A 19,142-nucleotide genomic window follows, 5' to 3' on the forward strand; every position below is an offset into this window, starting at 1 on the left:
AAACCCACCTGAACTGGGATATTGACACAACTATGATCTGTAAAGCATTGCTCCCAGAGGAAACCAGACAATGAAAAGGCATTGTGGAAGTTGTTGGGGCACAGTAAAATGAACCTGAAATGGGTAGATGTGCTCTGTGTGCATATGGATGATGTGTAAACTACAGATTTTAAATAGCAGGGCTGTAAGAGAGATACGAACTTTTCACTCTTTCCTATGGCTGGCTTATTAAGGTCTTGAGGATATGTGATCTTTGATTGACACTTAACATACACAATGTTGAATGACACAGGCTTCAGTAAAAAGACTAAGACTTTAAAAAAACAGGGGACGACAACAACTGGAGATAGTTCACTCATATAAGCTTTTATGTTTGGATGTGACTTGTTGATGATGAAGCCCACCGCCCCTGGCATGTCAGGAGAGTGGACATCAGTGGATTTCACAGTTTGTTTGTCAGAGACTTTCATTATTTAGATACCAGACAACATCACAGTAGTGTAGTGTGGTGTTATTCTCTCAACAGAGCCACTGTGATCACTTGGCAGCAGACTTAAAATAAAAGCTGCCGTTCCTGTTGTCTGGTGGGTTTAGATTTGGCACCCTCAAGCAGGCCCCTGTTAGATTCCAGGCAGTTAGTAAATTCTTCCCACAAAAAAGGAAAATAAAATCAAGCTTCACAGCGGTTTCACTTTATTGAGACAATATTAGTGCGCAAACCACTTTTTTCTTTAAAAAATAGCATAAATTAGGAAGAAAACAAGGAACAATATAAAACAAGCAAGGAAAAAAAGTGCATGTTAACCATGGTATACACCACATTGTCTTATACTGTAGTTTACAACCTTTTTTTTCATCGTGTTTCATTTCATTGTTTATCTTTTTGTCTGACTGTAGGTATGTGTAATGTTTTTGACATGTCTCTAGGCTAGGATGGGTGTATCGTGCCATTGGGTGTCAGGGGTGAGATCCAGGCTGCTTCCCTGAGTTGTCTTCAACAGAAAGGGTTATGTGTCTAAAAACATTGACGCCACTACGTAGAACTACTTAGGGTTTACATTTGTGCTTTTGATCAGAGCTGTAAATTATTCTTTAAAAGGGGAATTTCAGTATTTCTTAAGGTACACCCTATTTTCCCATGCAATTTGTGTCTAAGTGACTAATCTATTGAGCGAGAACACTGTAACCGGCAGCCGCTAACTGGGCTGCAATGTAATTCTATAGGGCAAATGCGCACCGTCGATTTCTGTCCACTGAAAGGGCTGTTTTTATCACTGACAGGCACAGATTGTTATTCAAAGTGTCTGACTACCTTATGGGAAGATGGAAAAGTTGCCCTTATCCTGCCATGCTTTCATGTGCAACTTACTGATCCAGGTCAACGCAGTAACTTTAGCTAATAGCATTAGCTTACCTCCACTAAGTCTGCAGCTCAACAATCTTGGAACAGCATTTTTCTTGTGCTTTGGTATAGGATTTCTTCTCCTCTTTGGCTGCCAGTAGTCATCCACACTCAAAATGGTCACTGTGGATCGTATGGTCTGCAAGGCGCAGTGTTAGGATTCATTTGTAGCTGTAGCAAAACTAGCCTCAACTTCAGCCTGCCCGTATCCAAAGGTAACGTCTATGAAAAGCTGTGCAAAGCGTAGCTCGACATTTCTTTGGCAAAATTTCGGAAATGCACAATTGAAAATCTTTTAGATAACACAAAGCTACGCTGTCTGTACTCCAAAACAACAAACTCCCCAGAACTCCTCTCTCCCCACTCACGTTCCACACAATAAACATCCATGGCTCTTCCTACAAGTCACCTTGTAGGATTTCAGAACGAGACTTCACCATCTTCCCATAATGTAGTCAGACACGTATAATTTCAGTGACAAAAAAGGCACTTTCAGTGGACGGAAACTGACGGTGCGCATTTGCCCTATAGGGTTACATTGCAGCCTGGTTCGCGGCTGCCGGTTATAGCGTTCTTGCTCAATACTGGACCAATTTCAAAGATTTTTGTTCACTTTAGTCACTTAGACACGAATGCATGGGAAAATAGGGTCCAGCTTGGAAATACTCCCCTATAAATTATAAATTCCCCTTTAATGAATGGCATTTAACCTAGCATACCCTACCTCTATGTTGATAGTTACTTCAGAAGGCGTACAGGAGATAAATCTACAGGAACAAAAACCGCAAGCAATACACTCTTGGCCACTGTAATCCCTGGAGTTTTGTTTTCCTTTCTTTGTTTAAGAAACAAAAAAAGTGACATTCTGTTCAAAGAGACTGCAAAAAAAAATAGTTCCCATTTTTTATTTGTACATCATGCCAACATATGTTGTGAGTTAGGATCCTTCATTTCACGTTATCAAAAAACAAGGTGAAAACAACAAAAGTATAATCTACAAATCATATGACTGAGAAAACACATCTAACCAAATCCATAAATGTTAGCACCAAACTTTAGTTTCAACCTTTCAATATTGCAGGTCTGTACGAACAAATTGGTCTACAATAGTTTATGAAAAATGTCAATGTTGGCAGTTATGTCAGCCGTTCCAGTTTCATTCGCTGTATACTAGTATTCACTGAAGTTAATTCACTACCTAAATATTTACAAAAACAACTAAAAAAAAAAAAGGAATAAAAATAATACACAACTATCTTTTTAGCTCCTAGACATAAAGGGAAGGGACACCTGGTATATCAGGGGCCATTTGAAAACCACAAGGATCCTGGCTGATATGTTCTGTATGTTTGAATATGTCATCCTGTGGCAGTGAGAAGTCACTGTTTTGAGGTATATTTTGTTCGCAGGTGTAGACACAGCTTTCACACTCTCATGTTTCTTAAATATCTTATCTGAGCGAGAGAGAAAAAAATAATGCATTGGTTTATTATAAAGTGCTAGACATTATGAATTTTAAAATGCAGCAGACTGCTGCTGCTGGTAAGGCTAATCAAACAAGCTGTCTAGGAACGTAAAATTAAAAATTGAGTCATGGCACTTAATTCATTTTTATATTCCAGGTTGTGACTCTCAAACAGAACTGCTATTTGTTATTTCCACTACCTTGCACAGGTTAGGGCAGTTTTTCTTACATTTACATTAGCTGCTTCATTCACAGTAAACAGAGAATAAATTAATCACCGTGTTAGCACCAAGGATGATTTTCTGGTGCTGTGGTTTGTAATCTGAGTTGATAATTTTCCTATTTAAGCATGAAAGGAAAATGGTTCTGACAGCACAGCGTCAGCCTCTTATTCACTCAATGAAGCAGCTCCGGCTACATTTTGGTATTAGTGGGATTTTATGGATTGTATTTATAGAAGAGTTAAAACATTGCGTATACATTATGTTGTAGTTGGATTTACAACATATTGTCATGTAGTGAATTCATGTCTCCTTTCAGTTATTATGAATAGCAGTAAATTTGACATTCAATTTCTCCATCTCCAGTTGCTGCTGGTCCCCATCCTGTTCTGTGTCCTTGACAGGAGCACTACGTTGCTACATTGGAACTGTCAGTATAATGTGCCTAGCATAAGGATGTATTCCTCTCCCAAGGAGCTTATCACTTAAAAAAAACACTTCATTTTGCCTCCAATCCACCAAACCTTACTTTAGTCTCAGAAGGAAACCCCTTTTTATGACAACATGCTGTAGATTCTCCTTTAGATAATATGGTATAGTAAGGATACAAATATGGCAGGTGTTTGCCTTTATGGGAATCCCACACCCACCTCAGAAAACGGTCACCTTCACCCTCACTATTTTGCAAAATAGAAACTAGGAGAGGCTAAATAGGCAGTTATCTTATGTACTATATCCCACTCTTGCCAACATGCTGCAGTGTAAGCTAAGTTTGGATAGTGGGGTTTGTAGTTTGGGAGTAGAGGTGCAAAGTGAGGAGAGTCAGGGGAGCAGCCTCAGATCTTTGTTATTTTTGAAGGGAGTTAGTAGGAGAAGACTCATGTTTTGCCGTTTGTATTTCTGTGGTTGTGCCTGTATGTGTGTTCTGTTTTTCTCTGCTCTTCTTTTGCATTAACATCCAATGTTTTCATATTTTTGGATCATATGTGTTTTTAAAAGGAATGTCTGTTGCCATGCGTACAGGTGTGTGTATGCGTGTTTTCAATATGTATTGGTGGTGTTTGTGTGTGCATGAAGCTGCTTGAATCTTACTCAGTCAATAGTTTGATCTCATTGGCGAGAAGGGTGTTGAAGTTGTAGGCTGGATCAGGGAGGTCAGGGAGATCGGGCAGGGTGGGGGCTGTGGACTGGCAGGGCGAGGACTCGGAGGGCTCAGCCAGCTCCGGGTCACTCTCGCTGGAGGTGGATCCCACGCTCATGTTGCAGACAGCCTCGGGCAGTGAGCCACCGCCAGTGGGCACAGGGCACACCTCAGGCTCACTGCTGGTCTCACTGGTGCTCGACACGACGGACAGCAGGGACATCTTACGGGTGAGGCGGCTGGGGAGCAGCGAGAGGGCGTAGTCGGCAACAATGCCTGCCACATCCATGCCACAGACCTGGTCGAAGGCGATGAAGCCCACATTGGCATTGGCCTCGCAGACCACAAATGAGCCATCATTGAGCTGCAGAAGGTCAATGCCACACACATCCATGCCGAGGATGTTCGACACCTCTATGGCCAGCTGCTTTCCCTGCTCGCTCAGTGGGCACATCATACCTACACCACCTAACAATCCAGAGACAGAGACATCAAACTAGTTAATACTCACCACAATCTGTGGTTCATTCACTTCACCATCAAGATCAAAAATAATCTATTATGGCCGTTTAGCTAAATTGGTAGAGCGGGCGCACATATGCAGAGGTTTATTCCTCGATGCAGAAGGTCAAGGGTTCGAATCCGACCTGTGACGGTTTTCCTGCATGTCTTCCTCCCTCTCCCCTTTCATGTCTCAGCTTTCCTGTCCAGTAAAGGCAGAAATCCCCCCCCCCCCCCAAAAAAAAAAAAAAATTATATATATATATATAATCAAGAGCAGTCCTAAAAAATATGTGATTGATTTCAAAAATATTTTTAAATAATTCTGCTATTTTAAATATTTAATATAATCGAATCACATACCACATCAGATATTGTCAGCGCAAGTGTCAACATGATCTGTTTCATAAATGCAGAATAATCGGATGACTGGTGTCCTAAATATGTCACAGCGCATTACAGCCTCAACTAGACCAAAACGGCTCATGCTCTGACATTGAAAATCAGTCCCATCAGCTGGAATGCTGTGTCGCTTCATGTCTCCAGGGCAGATTCAGGACAAGCTTGTTGATTTGGCACTGTTTCCCACTGGTTTATATAGCAGATGGAGCAATGAACTTGATCAAAAATTTAGAAAGCTCCTATGACCATTAAATATTGTCCTCAATACAGTAATGATTGGAGCAACCTTGTGAGACTTTAAATGTGGCACACAGGTCTTTGTTAATAATTTATGCCTGTCTATTACGTATATACAGTATGTCTAAAAAAAACTTCAAGCAAGATCCTGTATGGTTCAAATAATCAGTACATTCAAAGTAAAAATATATTTATTTTTTAAAGAGACTACTCATACAAACTTGCAACAAAAAAAAACTGTTCCCGTGTAGCAGAGCTGGCCTTGGTGGTAACTGTAATGAGGGTAAGGGGGAGCGGACAGTAATGTAATATGTGTGTGTGACAGTGCTCAATAGTTTAGTAATTCAATGTGTCATCATTAGTCTTGGGCGTCTGCCTACCCAAGGAGCAGTTGCTCTGCATGCGACCATCAGTGGAGCAGCGTAGCATTGAGCCGATGAAACGGCCGCCCACTAGGACCACCCGGACATCACGGCCATGCGACTCCTTGACATACTCCTGAAACAGGTAGGGGGTATCATGACGGATCAAGTGGCACAGGTCTGTCAGATGGTGTTTGTCCCGTGCCAGGAACACAGCCTTGCCTGGGAAAGGGAAGGAGATATAAGATGAAGGAAGAAGGGAAAGATGAGCGTGATTTCAGGCTGTCAGGATAATGTAGACCTGTTTATATTAACATGCTTGGAGGGTCTGACATTTGGGTAATATTAGTTGAGGTTGGATAACTTCCTCAAGTAGCTCTTTCTGCTGACCAAGTCTAATGCCAGTCCCCGTTTGTTATATAATGGATGGGACACTCCTCTTAGCAGCCACAGAATTGCTTCTCATAGAGGATAGAAAACGCCTGTTTTAATTAGCACCACTTGGCTTGTCTCCTGGTTGTCAAGCCCTGATCCAGCACCAGGAAAAAATCTTGTGATTGCTATGTGTGTGTACATTGTGTGTAAGTGGCAATCCAAACAAGATGACAAGGCAATCCCTTTTTAACATCATGTAGAAGTGAAGGTGGACAGTGGCAGGCACACTGTAAAAAAACAGATTCATGGTCCTGTGACTCCTGAGACACATGACTACTCTGTATTGATGATACCAAAACATTGATTTTGAGATTGTGACCACAAAGGCATACACTTTGTTGCGAATTACAATATTTCACATCCAAACAACTGGCCAGGAAGAGCACATGTAATTTAAATTTGGGATCTAGTATTGAATACCAATGCTTCTTAAGATTTTGAAACAGCCCTTTATATACAGTATGTTTACAGGCCTTTATATTTGCTCAACAGAAGGAAGGCAAGCTGGACTTTAGCCATTAACAATGGTCAATCACAGAGGCTAGGAAAGACATGAAACTCCATAAAAAAGGGTCAAGTTAGTAGTTGACCAACGGCTGCTTTCCTTAACAATGCATTATGATGGCAGCCTGGACCAAGGTGCATTGTTATTCCTTGACGAGGCAGTCTACTGTCAATAACTATGAATAGGAAAAGGCTAATGGGTCAGCAGACACTGGGGCTTAACTCCAACATTAATGGCTAGGCTCAAACCTCCCACACAAGCCCCCCGTGAATTCATGCAAAATGAGGGAACTAGGATCAGTTTACTAGAAACAATGATGAACCTAGCTGCCATGCTGCAAACATTACAAGCTTCTGTTTTGTTGCAGCACCACAGTCCTAATCATTTAACACTCTGACAATGAATTTCATGTAAGGGTGAACTGAGCTGCCATTATGGGCCTGCCCTGCAGCATACAGATTTCTGAGGCGTGGCGTAGTGAATAGAGCTGGTGACAGGAAGAAAATAGACTGATGGTCTTACCTCTGTGGCCACGTGAATTTTTCACCACTACAGGGTAGCCCAGTGGCTCCGCCTCGTCAATCATCTTACGGAAGTTGTCATGCCCTCCTGGGAAAAACACACACACAATTAAAAAAAATCATCCTTATGTTAGCATGGTTCACACATTTTTGCCACTGAACATGGTGGGGGGAGGGAATGTAGCCTGTTGCTATGGCAACAGAAGTGACTCAAAACAGCAAGGCTGTAGGAGTGCTGTCCTGAGCTTATACTTCTTTTGCTGCTTGATTTATGAGATTGGAACAGAGCAGTCACTGAGAGATGCATTAATGTGAAGCAGCTGACCATATCTGACGTTGACTCAGAATGGCAGCACGAGCAACAGATGTGCTTCAGCTTTCTCTGCTTTTGGCTTAAGAAGTGATTGAAAAATGTGTAAAACAAATATTGAAAAATGGAGGCGTTAATAACTTCTTTGTTTCTCCATCTCTACTACCATCTTTGTTTGCCTGTCTGGTCTTGTCTGGCATTCGGTCAAGGGAACAGATGTGAACTAACCCGTCACACGGCTTTTTCCAGATGCGCTGATTCACATGTGTTTTCAGTGAGAGGGAGAAAGTAGGAGGAGTGGACAGCAAATGTGGGCCCAACCACGTCATAAGCTGCTGAGGTGGAGGGCAGGAGGGAGGCAATGGTATCTTTTATTTTGAAAAATCATGAGGGGGCAATGGGGTGGGGCATTGGTGTTATATAAGCTCTCCAGCCGCTCGGCATGCATCGCCTGGCCTACTGTGCAGAGAGACAAATGGAATGTAGGCCAAACACCCCCTCTTTCTTTCTTTCTCTGTCTGTATCCTTCTCTGTCTGCTCTCACAAACACCACAGCACTGTCGATTTTTAGAACACAGAAAGAAATGTGTGGTGTTGCTTGTCAGCCTCTGTTTCGTCTTATAAAACCATCAAACTACAAAAAATAAAACAGCAGTCTGGCTTGTGTTGTGAGGGCAGCATCCCCACATATCTTGCCTTTATAAACAGTAGGTTAAAACCAGTGGTGTTAGAGAAATTGTTGTCTCTCTGTTGTTTGAGTAATTGCAGTGGAGTAGTGACTGCCTGACTGATGGTTTATTAATCTGTTTACAGACACAAGTGGACTAAAGCATGTGAAGCCACTAATGCGAGTGAAATGACAAAAAACATTGTTTGTTGACACAGCAATACTGGTGTTTATGCTAATAATAACTGTAGATGATGCAGTTATATTCCCTTATAATTTGTGTATAGATACTTATAGACACTATTTACATCTATTTTGTTTCCCATAATCTATAGCTTGTATTAAATCGTTTTCATTTAATTTGACTAAAATGCAAAAAGTAATATCACTGACGTAAGCAGCAATAGCTGTCCATATTCACAATTCATGAAGAGACCGTTATTAAAGCCAGGGTGTCTGTGTTTATTTGTTTGTGCATTTGTGTGTAACACTTTTATGTATAATAAGAGTCCTACCTAAGGTACAATGCAGTGTGGACTCTGTACTTGTTGTCCACACACTGGGACATAGATTAGTATTAATATTATTAATAAAGCCGGTTATAGCACACATTCATCAACTGACTTGCTGATTATAGTCGCAAAGAAGCACACTGCTCAGACATCTTAGTTACAACAACACAGTGCCACCACTACATACCAACACTGTGAAAAAGATAAACCTCAAGTATTGATTTACCGTAGGAGAAGGTGTCAGGAAGAGGCACCCCATGGCCTGCCAGCTCCTGAAAGGTCCAGAACTTGTTGACACAGTTGAGTATGGCCTGGGGACGGTTGATTAGCCGACAGCCCATCTTCTCCAGGTGGCGCAGCACAGTGATGTCACTATCTGACTGCACCCAGGGTGTGGGCACCCGTACCACCACCACCTGTGGATAAGATGTCACCAATTCCTGCTCCACTCGTAGACCTGGAGGATTGGAGAAGAGAGGGTGGAAACAAGGCAACAAATTTGTTAGCAATGCATTGTTTGTTAGCCTGTGGGTGGGTATACAAATTTGAAAAAACACTGGACCTGAACCTCATACATTTAGTAAATTCTTCAGAGCAATCAATACAATTCGGAGCCACTACAGAAAGAACATACTCATATCCACTCTGTTTCTGGCACTCATGGAACCGGAGCCATCAGCCAACACCTGGCTTGTCTTCCCTACTTGCCACGTTAGAAAGCAAAGCGTCATTGTTTATATAACTACCAATAAATCAAAGCTATATTCACAGGGGCAGGAAATATTGTGAAAGTGGTTGGTGACATTTCAAATCCATCATCATCTCCTGGTGGAAAATTGAACTTCTCTTATGGAGACTATTTGTGGACATTGCCCCAGTCGTCACCACACAGCTCTGACTGAGAGTTGGCCAGGTTACAGGACCAGGCGGAGGCAGCCAGCTCCAAGGCTGGTGATGTTAAGTCGTGAATTTGGAACCTGCCTTGCCAGCTGGTACGATTATTTACATACTGCCCATATCCATATACAGTACTCCCCTGCAGCGCTGCTAGCTCCTCTGCCTTTTGGGCCAATACTGTCTTCTTCTTTGACTGAAAAAGAGATATCCTGATGTACTGACACTATACACTATATTGTCTCAATGTAGGGCAGTGGGGTAGAGAGAGATGTCTGAAAAAAGGGTCTTGAATTTAAACACACATCAGGGAGAAACGCATGGTTAGAAACACTATATTGTACATGGTAATCATCAAGTCACAATGCAAAATCATTGTCATTTAGTGACTATTAGTCAAAACCCTGGTGTTTTGTTTTATTGGAAGTCTAACTGACATTGGTTTTCAATGTCTCAGCCTGATACCACTGCAAATGTGAGCTAAGTAAAAACAAAAGGCTAACTGAACACATCTGAATAGGTTACTGATTCAACACAGCATGTATAAGCCATGGAAAACTTGACAAAGAGAAGCTTGACTAGTATGATGGCAGGAATAAAGTTTGCGTGACATAGTATCCACTAACTTTTCTACAAAGCTAAAAATCTGGCGAATTTCAACATTCACTAGCCATCTCCAGTGTCTATCAACAGCTATTTGGATCTGCAGAACAGAAAAAGATTTTAACAGAATATTGGCATTATTATTGCCAAACACAGATGGCAAATTCACCAGCCGTAGCCTGAGATTTGGCAGCATTTCACTTTTGACTGGTGTTACTTTGCCACCCTGGATGAGAAGAGGAAACAGACAGGCTGTGAGATTTTTCAACAGGCGATGCGACCCAACAGCTCATCAGGGAAGAACAGATTGGGTGACAAGAAAACCTGTGCGTTTGTGTGGGGAATGCACATATATATGTACGGGATAGAGGGGAGGTGACACATATGTCACTGGCACAGCATTCCGCCTCTACCGTGACCTGAATTTCAGCCATCTTAGAATCTACAGGCTCACAATAGTGACAGGGAACACCACTGGCTGAGATCATCAGAGGTCACCAGAAGCTTGACGGTTGCTGCATAAGAATAGACAGCCACTGATGTGCCAGCAGATGCACTGTGCATCAAGCCTACATAGTGTATCATGCATAGACTATGGGTGGGGCCAACACTTGTTTTTAGTGTCATACAGTGCAGAGACAGGTTGAGGAGGGAACAAGAGAAAGGCAGCAGGCAAAAAAAAGGTCAGGGATGTATTGTAGCCTTAAGAGAGGAAGGGAGGGAGGGGCAAATAGAGGCGCATGAAAAAAGGACTATGAAGCCATGAAAAGACTGCCACCCCTCCCTTTTCTCCTCCTTCTCACAATCTCAGTATAGAAGCAGGAGAATTTACTGTTTCTCCAGCCACACAGCTCTGATTGTGCATCTATTGATAGCACCGAGAGTGGTATTACAGTGGGAAGTGTCAGGGGATGGGGTCTCATGGTTTTTGACAGTATTCACTGTTCATGGTGCTCGTCTCCATCTCCACGGTAACCAAACAGAGACCAATGAGGCAGCCAGATGAATCAGTCCTATTCATTTGTGCAAGTGTTTGTGTGCACTGCACTGTACGTCATGTGACTACTGAAAAAACATTCAGAAACCCTCCTGACCGTTTCGGTCTATAACCAAGGCAACGTGGGTTTTTTGTGTGACAATGTCTACATGTAGTGTGGGTGTGACCTGTTTACAGTTACAACTCATGGGATTTGTCTTACCTATACGACAGACTAATGTTTTTATGGTTCAAAGGACTGTATATGTGCGTCCCATTTTCAATCTGCCTGACAAAGCTAACGCGCATTATAAGCATTCTATGCATACCGCTGCAACGTCACAAAGCAGGCAATGCCGACAAATGCTGTGCCAATGCTTGGCTGGTGGGTCCTGCCAGCTCTGAATGCAGTCTCCGTCTGGGTATCCTGTCTAAATTATCCTGATGGGGCAGCAGGTTCACTAACTGAGGTACACAGGACATATCATGAGACAACAAAATATCTGGCTAAATAGCATGTAAACAGATCTCAACAAACACATTATACTGCCACTGATGAATGTTCCAAAAATACATCTGGTTTAGGGCAGAGAAGTATTGTAATATTACTGTGTACTATATTTCAGATGGGATTTAGCATGGTTATATGATGATGCTTTAATAAGATGACACCCAATTCTGTTATCTAAACTGATAAAGCTCTAAAAAGTATGAAACGTGTATGAAGATTTTTCAAAGTGTCTTTGATATCTTCAAATGATGCTTAATTACCTGCCAGTGTGACTGGTTATACTGATAGGTCAACTTTTGTGTGGTTGAGCACTGGTGACTCAACTTGGGGTTTGCCATTTATGTAGAATTTGAGAGCTTGTGATAACTTCCAGCCTATTCCCACTACAGTTTTTACAGTGATGCAACACCATTCAGCATCAGAAAGTATAAAGTTAGAAGGTTTAGAGTCCAGTATTCATACAGCAGAGCAGACACTGTTCCCTTTGACTACTGCAATTATGCAAATTACAAAGCAAGTTCTTATTTGCGGTATGACCAATGAGTCATGACCATAAAAGGAAAGGCTAAACATTCCCAACAGATAGTCAGATTTGATATGGAAAGATGTGTCAGCCACTCACACCTCAATAAGGACCTGTTATTCTAGGAATGGTGTTTTCAGGTACAACAATAACAGTCAAAATGATTTTTCAGTATGTATCAGTCAATGTTGCGGTCACCTGAATTATTATCTCCCTTTATATATTTTTTTGTCTTTTCTATCTAGGAGGAAAAGGCAAGTACTGTGAGCCTTTTTATCAATACCAATAAAATGCAAATGCTCCTGGCTGTATGTGAGAACCTGCAAATGAGATAGGCTACTGCTGGCTATTTAACACACAAGTGGTTTTCTGCTGGGGATGTGCAATTAAGTTACAGCCCCAAAAATGGACTCTCCTTATATTAAAATTAAACATATATATTTGCTAAGCATTTATAAAACTAGTGCAGTGGCCTGTTGGAACAGGCTGCATTGCTTGGTTCCCAACGCTCCCAAAACCTGCTGGAGAAGCCGCTACAGTGCGTAACAATGTGCCCGAGGCTAAGGTACCTGTTTCAGCCTGCCGGAGACGCCCCTACAGTTACATGAATTAGCTTTTTACCACCTGTAAAATAAAACAGCTTGTAGATGTAAATCAGGATAACAGCTGTGCCATTCTGTTGCTGATCATCATATAGTCTCATTTGTCAAAAATGGGGAGTTTGTGCTTTATAAATAACCTAACAATGAATTCCATTAAAGCTAAAGTATCACATGTATGTTAATGCTGACTCACACTCACATTTCTGGTGGTAAATTAAGATACCAAGACTATCTTAATGTTCGCTCTTCCCATTCCCAGTAAAAGTGTACCCACTTGACATTTGCAAGAATCACAAAGGATTGTGGTATCAATTCATATCTGGTCTCTGTTTAAACACCTTGCAGCACAAATCATGGGATGACGGATTCCCCCCAGAAAAGTTGTTTAGCCCAGTGGCAAGTGTCTTTTTTTCGACGAGGGCCTGGCTGGGGCCAGTCCCAGACTGATGGCAGCATTAATGTAGAGCCCAATAGTTTCTGTAGCAACTTCGGCCCGGTGGGCCACCAGGGTTGCAAAACACTGGGGGGAACCCTGGATGTGAAATGCCTCTGGCTAGCTGGATGCTGGGTTTGGCTGTCTCATGTGAGGGGTCATCATTGGTCGTTAAAACATAAGTGTGTGTGGATGTGTGCATACTCATCTCTCCTCCTTAGGGCATATTGAACCCATTAACTTCAGTGCTAAACATGGACCTCAACCTGACTTTGAGCCAAGATAATGTGAAACCTTTGAAATAGCAAGCTGTAAAGTGTTATCAGTTTTAGGACTGCATTCCCGCTTACCCCAAAGCAAATACTTTGTATGCAAGACCTCCACTGTTTTTGGTTTAGGTTGGTAATGTAGTAATGTTTTACTTTGAATTGCCATGTATTCATTTTGGGAATAAACACTTCTTTCTACATCCTCTGAACATTGATGTTATGTAAATTCATTTCTGAAATGAATGTTTAATTGCTATAAAATGACATGTAAATGTCACATTTTATTCAAATGTAAATGCACCCAGGACAATTGACAGTAGTGGTGGTGAATAACTCAAACCACTTAAAGAGGTGGTCAGTGACCACAAAGGCATTATTGACCACATGATGCTGAAACACCACTTGTGTTTCCAATGTAAAACCAATGACGATTGTAATCACTCACTGATTTTGTACAGTTCTGTATGCTAATCCACATGATCATGATCATGATCACGATCACTTATGATTATCTTGATAAAGACAATGCTGTCAAGCTGCCAATTTCTGTATGGATTTTGCATTGGAAAGTACCTTCCAACTCCAGAGTTTCTGTAGTCTATGTGTAAATGTGGGTTGGGTAATTTAAATGTAGATAGCTGCATGCAATGCTAGGTGTACAAGGCCAGTATGCACCTCAAGACGCCAGCCACAGAGTATGCACTCTACGGTTTACTGTGTAGCAAGTCTACAGTGGTCAGATTAGCCAATGGCCGTTAATCTGTGAAGTCAAGCCAAGGCTCAGAAGACATTTACTGATTTGGGGCCAGGATGGATTACAGGTCATGCTAACTGCCCTTCTCCAGTTATGTGTATCTTGCTAACCTACAGGTCTAGTAGACAGTCATTGTTGGCTAATATAGTCTCATTTTCAGTGTTATCTCCTAGATATAGTTAGCATTTTCTAATTTATACAGATTATGCTATTCTTTAGATAGGATTTATCTAGCCATGGTTGCAAAAAGGCATTGTAATGTACTTTGCATGTGGTAGATATTCTGTATAAATGCCACAAATGGCCAATTCTAGGATTTCATTATGTTCACAAATATTCCTTTGGCTGTACTATGGCAGTAATTTCTTAAATGCCTTTCACTTTATTACTTTGAAACCACATGTTCAGTTAAAGCTTTGCCATGACTAACCTGTACAGCAGACCTGGTGTAACAGTATGTAGTCTGCAAGGGACGTGCTGCTCAATCTCACCCCTATTCATCCCACATGGTCTCCCAACTATTCGGCCTCTGCCAGTGCCAGCCTACACATCCATGTGTTAATTGAGATCTGCGCGCCTCTAATCTGGTGACAACGTCCCCACTTCACACCGCCCTGATAAATTCCATGTGTGTCTGTTTGTTAGGGGTTCCTACTGTTACTTTCATCAAGGCCTCCCGAGTCAATACTGTAACATGTTATCATCTCATAACAAGCAGAACACAAACAATGTGTTCAAAGCAGTACCAAAATTACAACCACAAAACTGACTAAAGATCTGTCATCATAACATAATGCAGATAGCATAGCTAAGGTAAAATATACGGAAAACCTAAACGATTAGGCTGATATGGTAAACTAGTTTTAGTTTTGATTAACCCATGTACCATTTTAGTTATTTGTCAAGTAATAACAATAAACAGGTCATTGTTAATGGCTCCACAGATGTACCAGAACCTGAATACTTTTGGGGGGCTTGGGGTTAGACAATAGACTCAATGTTAAGCCATCACCACGTGCTGGTTACATCTGGTCTACATCACTACCTTTAACATTTTATGTAGGAATTATTTAATTGATCACTCAAACTCGACTAGTTAACTTGCGACCCTTCCTGTGTGTGAAACATGTTTACATGCGTGTGCCTTCTTCTCTAGGCTATTTCGAAAAGAAATCTGCATGGTGCCGGGTTACCACATGAAAAGAATGGGAGAAAATGTGATACATTTGTTTTCGTTATACATTTCTATGCGCTAACTACTAGGCTTCTGTAATATTAAATATATGTTGCTTTGGTGCTTAAGTAAATCGTATCATCGATGGCATTGTTGGGATTGTATCGCAGCCTATTCAGCGAAATTAAATCAAGCATCACAGCTACCCTCTGGAGGCAGTCTAGCTGGAAAGTGGGTTAGGCGGTCACGTCTGTGGTTACAATTCGCTTCCTGGCTAGCGGGCAGATCGGGCTAGCCCTCTCCTTGCTTTACAGCAGTGTGGTGCCCAAACAATAACGTACCCGCCTGCCATTAACTTTGTGGAACACGTAACGTTAGAACACTGCTAATCTGAAATAATCAGTCACACTGCACCATTCTTTTACACAGTTACGACAGACATCAACTGTTTGGAATAATTGGATGATACTTGCCTAATTGTCCCTCGCTGATCGTTAGCACGATTTGATCCATGAGAAGAGAGCGGAATTCAACATCCTCGTCGGCGCAGCGCTCCTTCAATGCCCGGAGGATCTGAACCTGAGGATACTCCTGGCTGATACGCCGGTCGGTCACAAACCAAACCCGAGAACACATTGTGTATGCTTGGATTCAAAAAGTTAAAAAATGAAATCCGTGAAAACACACAGGCGGCAGGTGTGTGGTGGCAGCGAGTGAACCGGGGTTCGGGCGGCAGAGCAATGGCACACAGATGCTCAAACAATGGCCTCGGCGGCTAGCAGCACGAGCAGGTTGTGATGTGGCTAAAAACAGGACCACGGCTCAACCGTTGTCTGGACCGAACCGGCTAGGATGAATAATCTTCGTTATCACCTTTGTTTCCCTTCATTTGCAGCCATTTAGTCTCTCCAGGGTGCAGTTAGTTGAACCCAGACCGCGCAAATCCGAGACACGCGAGCAGAAAATAACGGTATATTTACCCGCAGAAACGTGTCTCTTTCAACCGATATCCAGCTCTCTGCCCGCCGGAGCGAACAAAGCACAAGCTGTGCGCTTTATATCGTTTACTTGCCGACTCAAAACTACCAATGAAGTTTTCCCGCGATCGCAGCGGTTGTATGGCGTCGCTAACCGCAATGTCGCCGGTTTATTACAATAAGCTAGCCCACGACGACTACACTCTCTCCTCCGTTTGGCTGCTGTCCACGAGTTTTTGGTGCTGAAAAGTGCACGCGCTTCGTTTACAACTCCACTTCTCCGCGTGACCGTGTGCAGGGTCCTGCCCCAAAATACAAGTTTTGGAGGGGCATTAACCAATCCCAACTCGGGAACTTCCTCATTGTCCAAACAGCACGCGGAAGGTGTGGGCGGGCCCCGAACATCCCAACCAATGAGGGCGGTCTAAACGGAGGGCGCGGAGTGCTGTGAATCAGTGCGTGGAGTCTGCAGTGCGCACGAGATCGCGCGCATCCCGAACCGGTTCAGACCAGACGGTGCGAGGAGGTTTGGCAAAAACCGACAGCGCTGTCTCCATGCCGAAGTGGCAGGAAACGAAACAAGGTCATCACAAACCAGAGCCACTACCAATCTTCATTTTCTTTTCTTCCATTCTGCATCAATTCCTAAAGATTGAGAGGCTTTTATTCTTCCAATAACTTGTATTTTGACAGTGCCTGTTTAGCAGTGCCAGGACAACTGTGTCGGCTGAGTAGAAGGAAAACCCTCCCATGTGATAATGGTGCGAAATTATGCGAGTGACCCACTTCCTCTCTCTTTCCTGTGCCAGAGACCATTGTGGGTGGGGATAACGTGAACAAATACATGATACACATATTTTTTTAGATTCAGTGGGGTTTGCACTTTTCGAGGATATGTCCTGACATCGTTACGTCCATATATCCGCTTCGAAAAAATGACGCTTCTTATAACTCCTAAATCACGTTTCTAAGTTTTCTTCAAAGTAATCCAGTGATAGTCTGATGTCTGTATAGTGTAGCCTAAACGGAACTGCTCATATCTAATTTGGCATACTTTTAATGGTGCTTGTTAAAATGTAGCCTAAATAAATGGTATACTGGACTACAGTAACATAGGCTAATGCTTTGGAGGGGTATAAACAAGAAATATAATGTAGTCATGGAGTTATTTACTCATAACTCCATGGCTACATTATATTTCTTGTTTATATCCCCCCCAAAGCATTAGCCTATGTTACTGTAGTCCAGTACCTAAACATGAGTGATCATCCCCCAGATAGAAATAAGACAAAGAATAAAAACAGGAATCAAAATCACAAAATCCATGACAGTACAACACAATTTTCTTTTCTTTCTTTTTTGGCTCAGAATGTCCCATCAAGTATTTCAAAATTATATAAACCCATATACACAGCAAACAGAAAAAAACTGTTACACTAAATGAGGATTAGACATATGGGTAACACTTTATAGGCTACAACTCAAGTACTTAAGTAGGCTAATGCTTGACTCGTGATTAATTAATGCAGGAGGTATCATTTCAGTTTCAGGAGACTTTGATGATTTATAGCATTTAATGAATCTCAGTTTAGGATAATTAGGATTAAGCAGTACAACCACAGTGTTAGTGTCATGTGGTGAGGATTTCTGACTTTTCAAGTATTCAACTCATGCTGGAAGTGTTAAGTTTAGCTGATTACCTACCTGTCGTGGCAATTTTGCAATCCCACTCTGACAATGAGGAATGAGACAAAAATATCTTACAGTATTGTCACATTTTTAATGCTCAGAGCAGGGTACAGAAAACTAAGCTGGGTTTGTAATATGCACCATGCTTTGAGCATTATGAGTGTGACAATACTGTAAGAGATATTGCAAAATTGCCACGACATAGGCTATGGGCTTAACCTTCAATTCGAACAAAGATATTAATGGTGCCGTAAAACACATATGCTTAATACATGAACTCAAACACCTCAGCACAGACTAAATACAATGTCAGCCTGACCATACTGCAGTAGAGCCTAGTGTGCTTATTCAACTGTCTTCCCTGTGTGTGTGTGTGTGTGTGTGTGGTTATCTAATTGTGGGGACCTTGGGAGAAAGACACAGGCCCAACCCTTTTGTTATTATTAAGCTGCTCTCCCTCAACTCTGAAGACCCAGAGTTGACCCACGGCCTGGTCTTCACATGTTGTGATGAAGTGTTTCCAGATTGAACATATGGGCTTTAACCTGTGACTTGAAACCATAGACTTTTATTTTTTACAGTCAATGCTTGAAACCTAGGGTAGGCTAGGCTAGTCTCAATTTAGCAGCATGAGTGTGTAGAATGGAAATTCTATCACAGTATGAAGTAGGCCTAACTGAATTAACATTCCCTGCATGGTGATCTATTACGTGTGAAGTAATCACAGAAAGTCATAGTAACTTGACAATTTGTTAACGGTGAGCAACGGTAGATGCTAGATCGGATCCACTAGACGTGTCGACGTCAAATGACGTGCCTCGTGGCCCACCTTACTGACTTAACCCTGGTATTCTTACCATACATCCATTACTCTTATCCTAACCAATCCCCACTCGTCATGCCTAAACCTAACCACGTTGACACGTCTAGTGGATCCGATTAGCATTTTACCGTGAGCAACAGCATGTTGTACCCTTATTATAAAGTGTTACCGACATATGTAGGTTAATCATTTTTTACATAGGAGTCGATGACATGCAAGTTATATTTTATTAG

The 19,142-nt window shown here is 42.0% G+C and overlaps 1 protein-coding gene across 1 annotated transcript; it reads right to left on the minus strand.

The window, feature by feature from the left end:
• Window positions 1-341: 341 nt before the first annotated feature.
• Window positions 342-17,161, minus strand: rimkla (ribosomal modification protein rimK-like family member A). Its single transcript, XM_036007844.1, has 5 exons — window positions 15,894-17,161; window positions 8,908-9,138; window positions 7,194-7,280; window positions 5,750-5,953; window positions 342-4,697 (listed from the first exon to the last, which is right to left on the minus strand). Exons 1-5 carry the CDS (start codon window positions 16,054-16,056, stop codon window positions 4,177-4,179), a joined length of 1,206 nt encoding a protein of 401 aa, XP_035863737.1. The 5' UTR covers window positions 16,057-17,161; the 3' UTR covers window positions 342-4,176.
• Between the last annotated feature and the right edge of the window lie 1,981 nt (window positions 17,162-19,142).

This window comes from Sander lucioperca, chromosome 12 (assembly GCF_008315115.2).
Source record: "Sander lucioperca isolate FBNREF2018 chromosome 12, SLUC_FBN_1.2, whole genome shotgun sequence".
NCBI classification, from domain to species: domain Eukaryota; kingdom Metazoa; phylum Chordata; class Actinopteri; order Perciformes; family Percidae; genus Sander; species Sander lucioperca.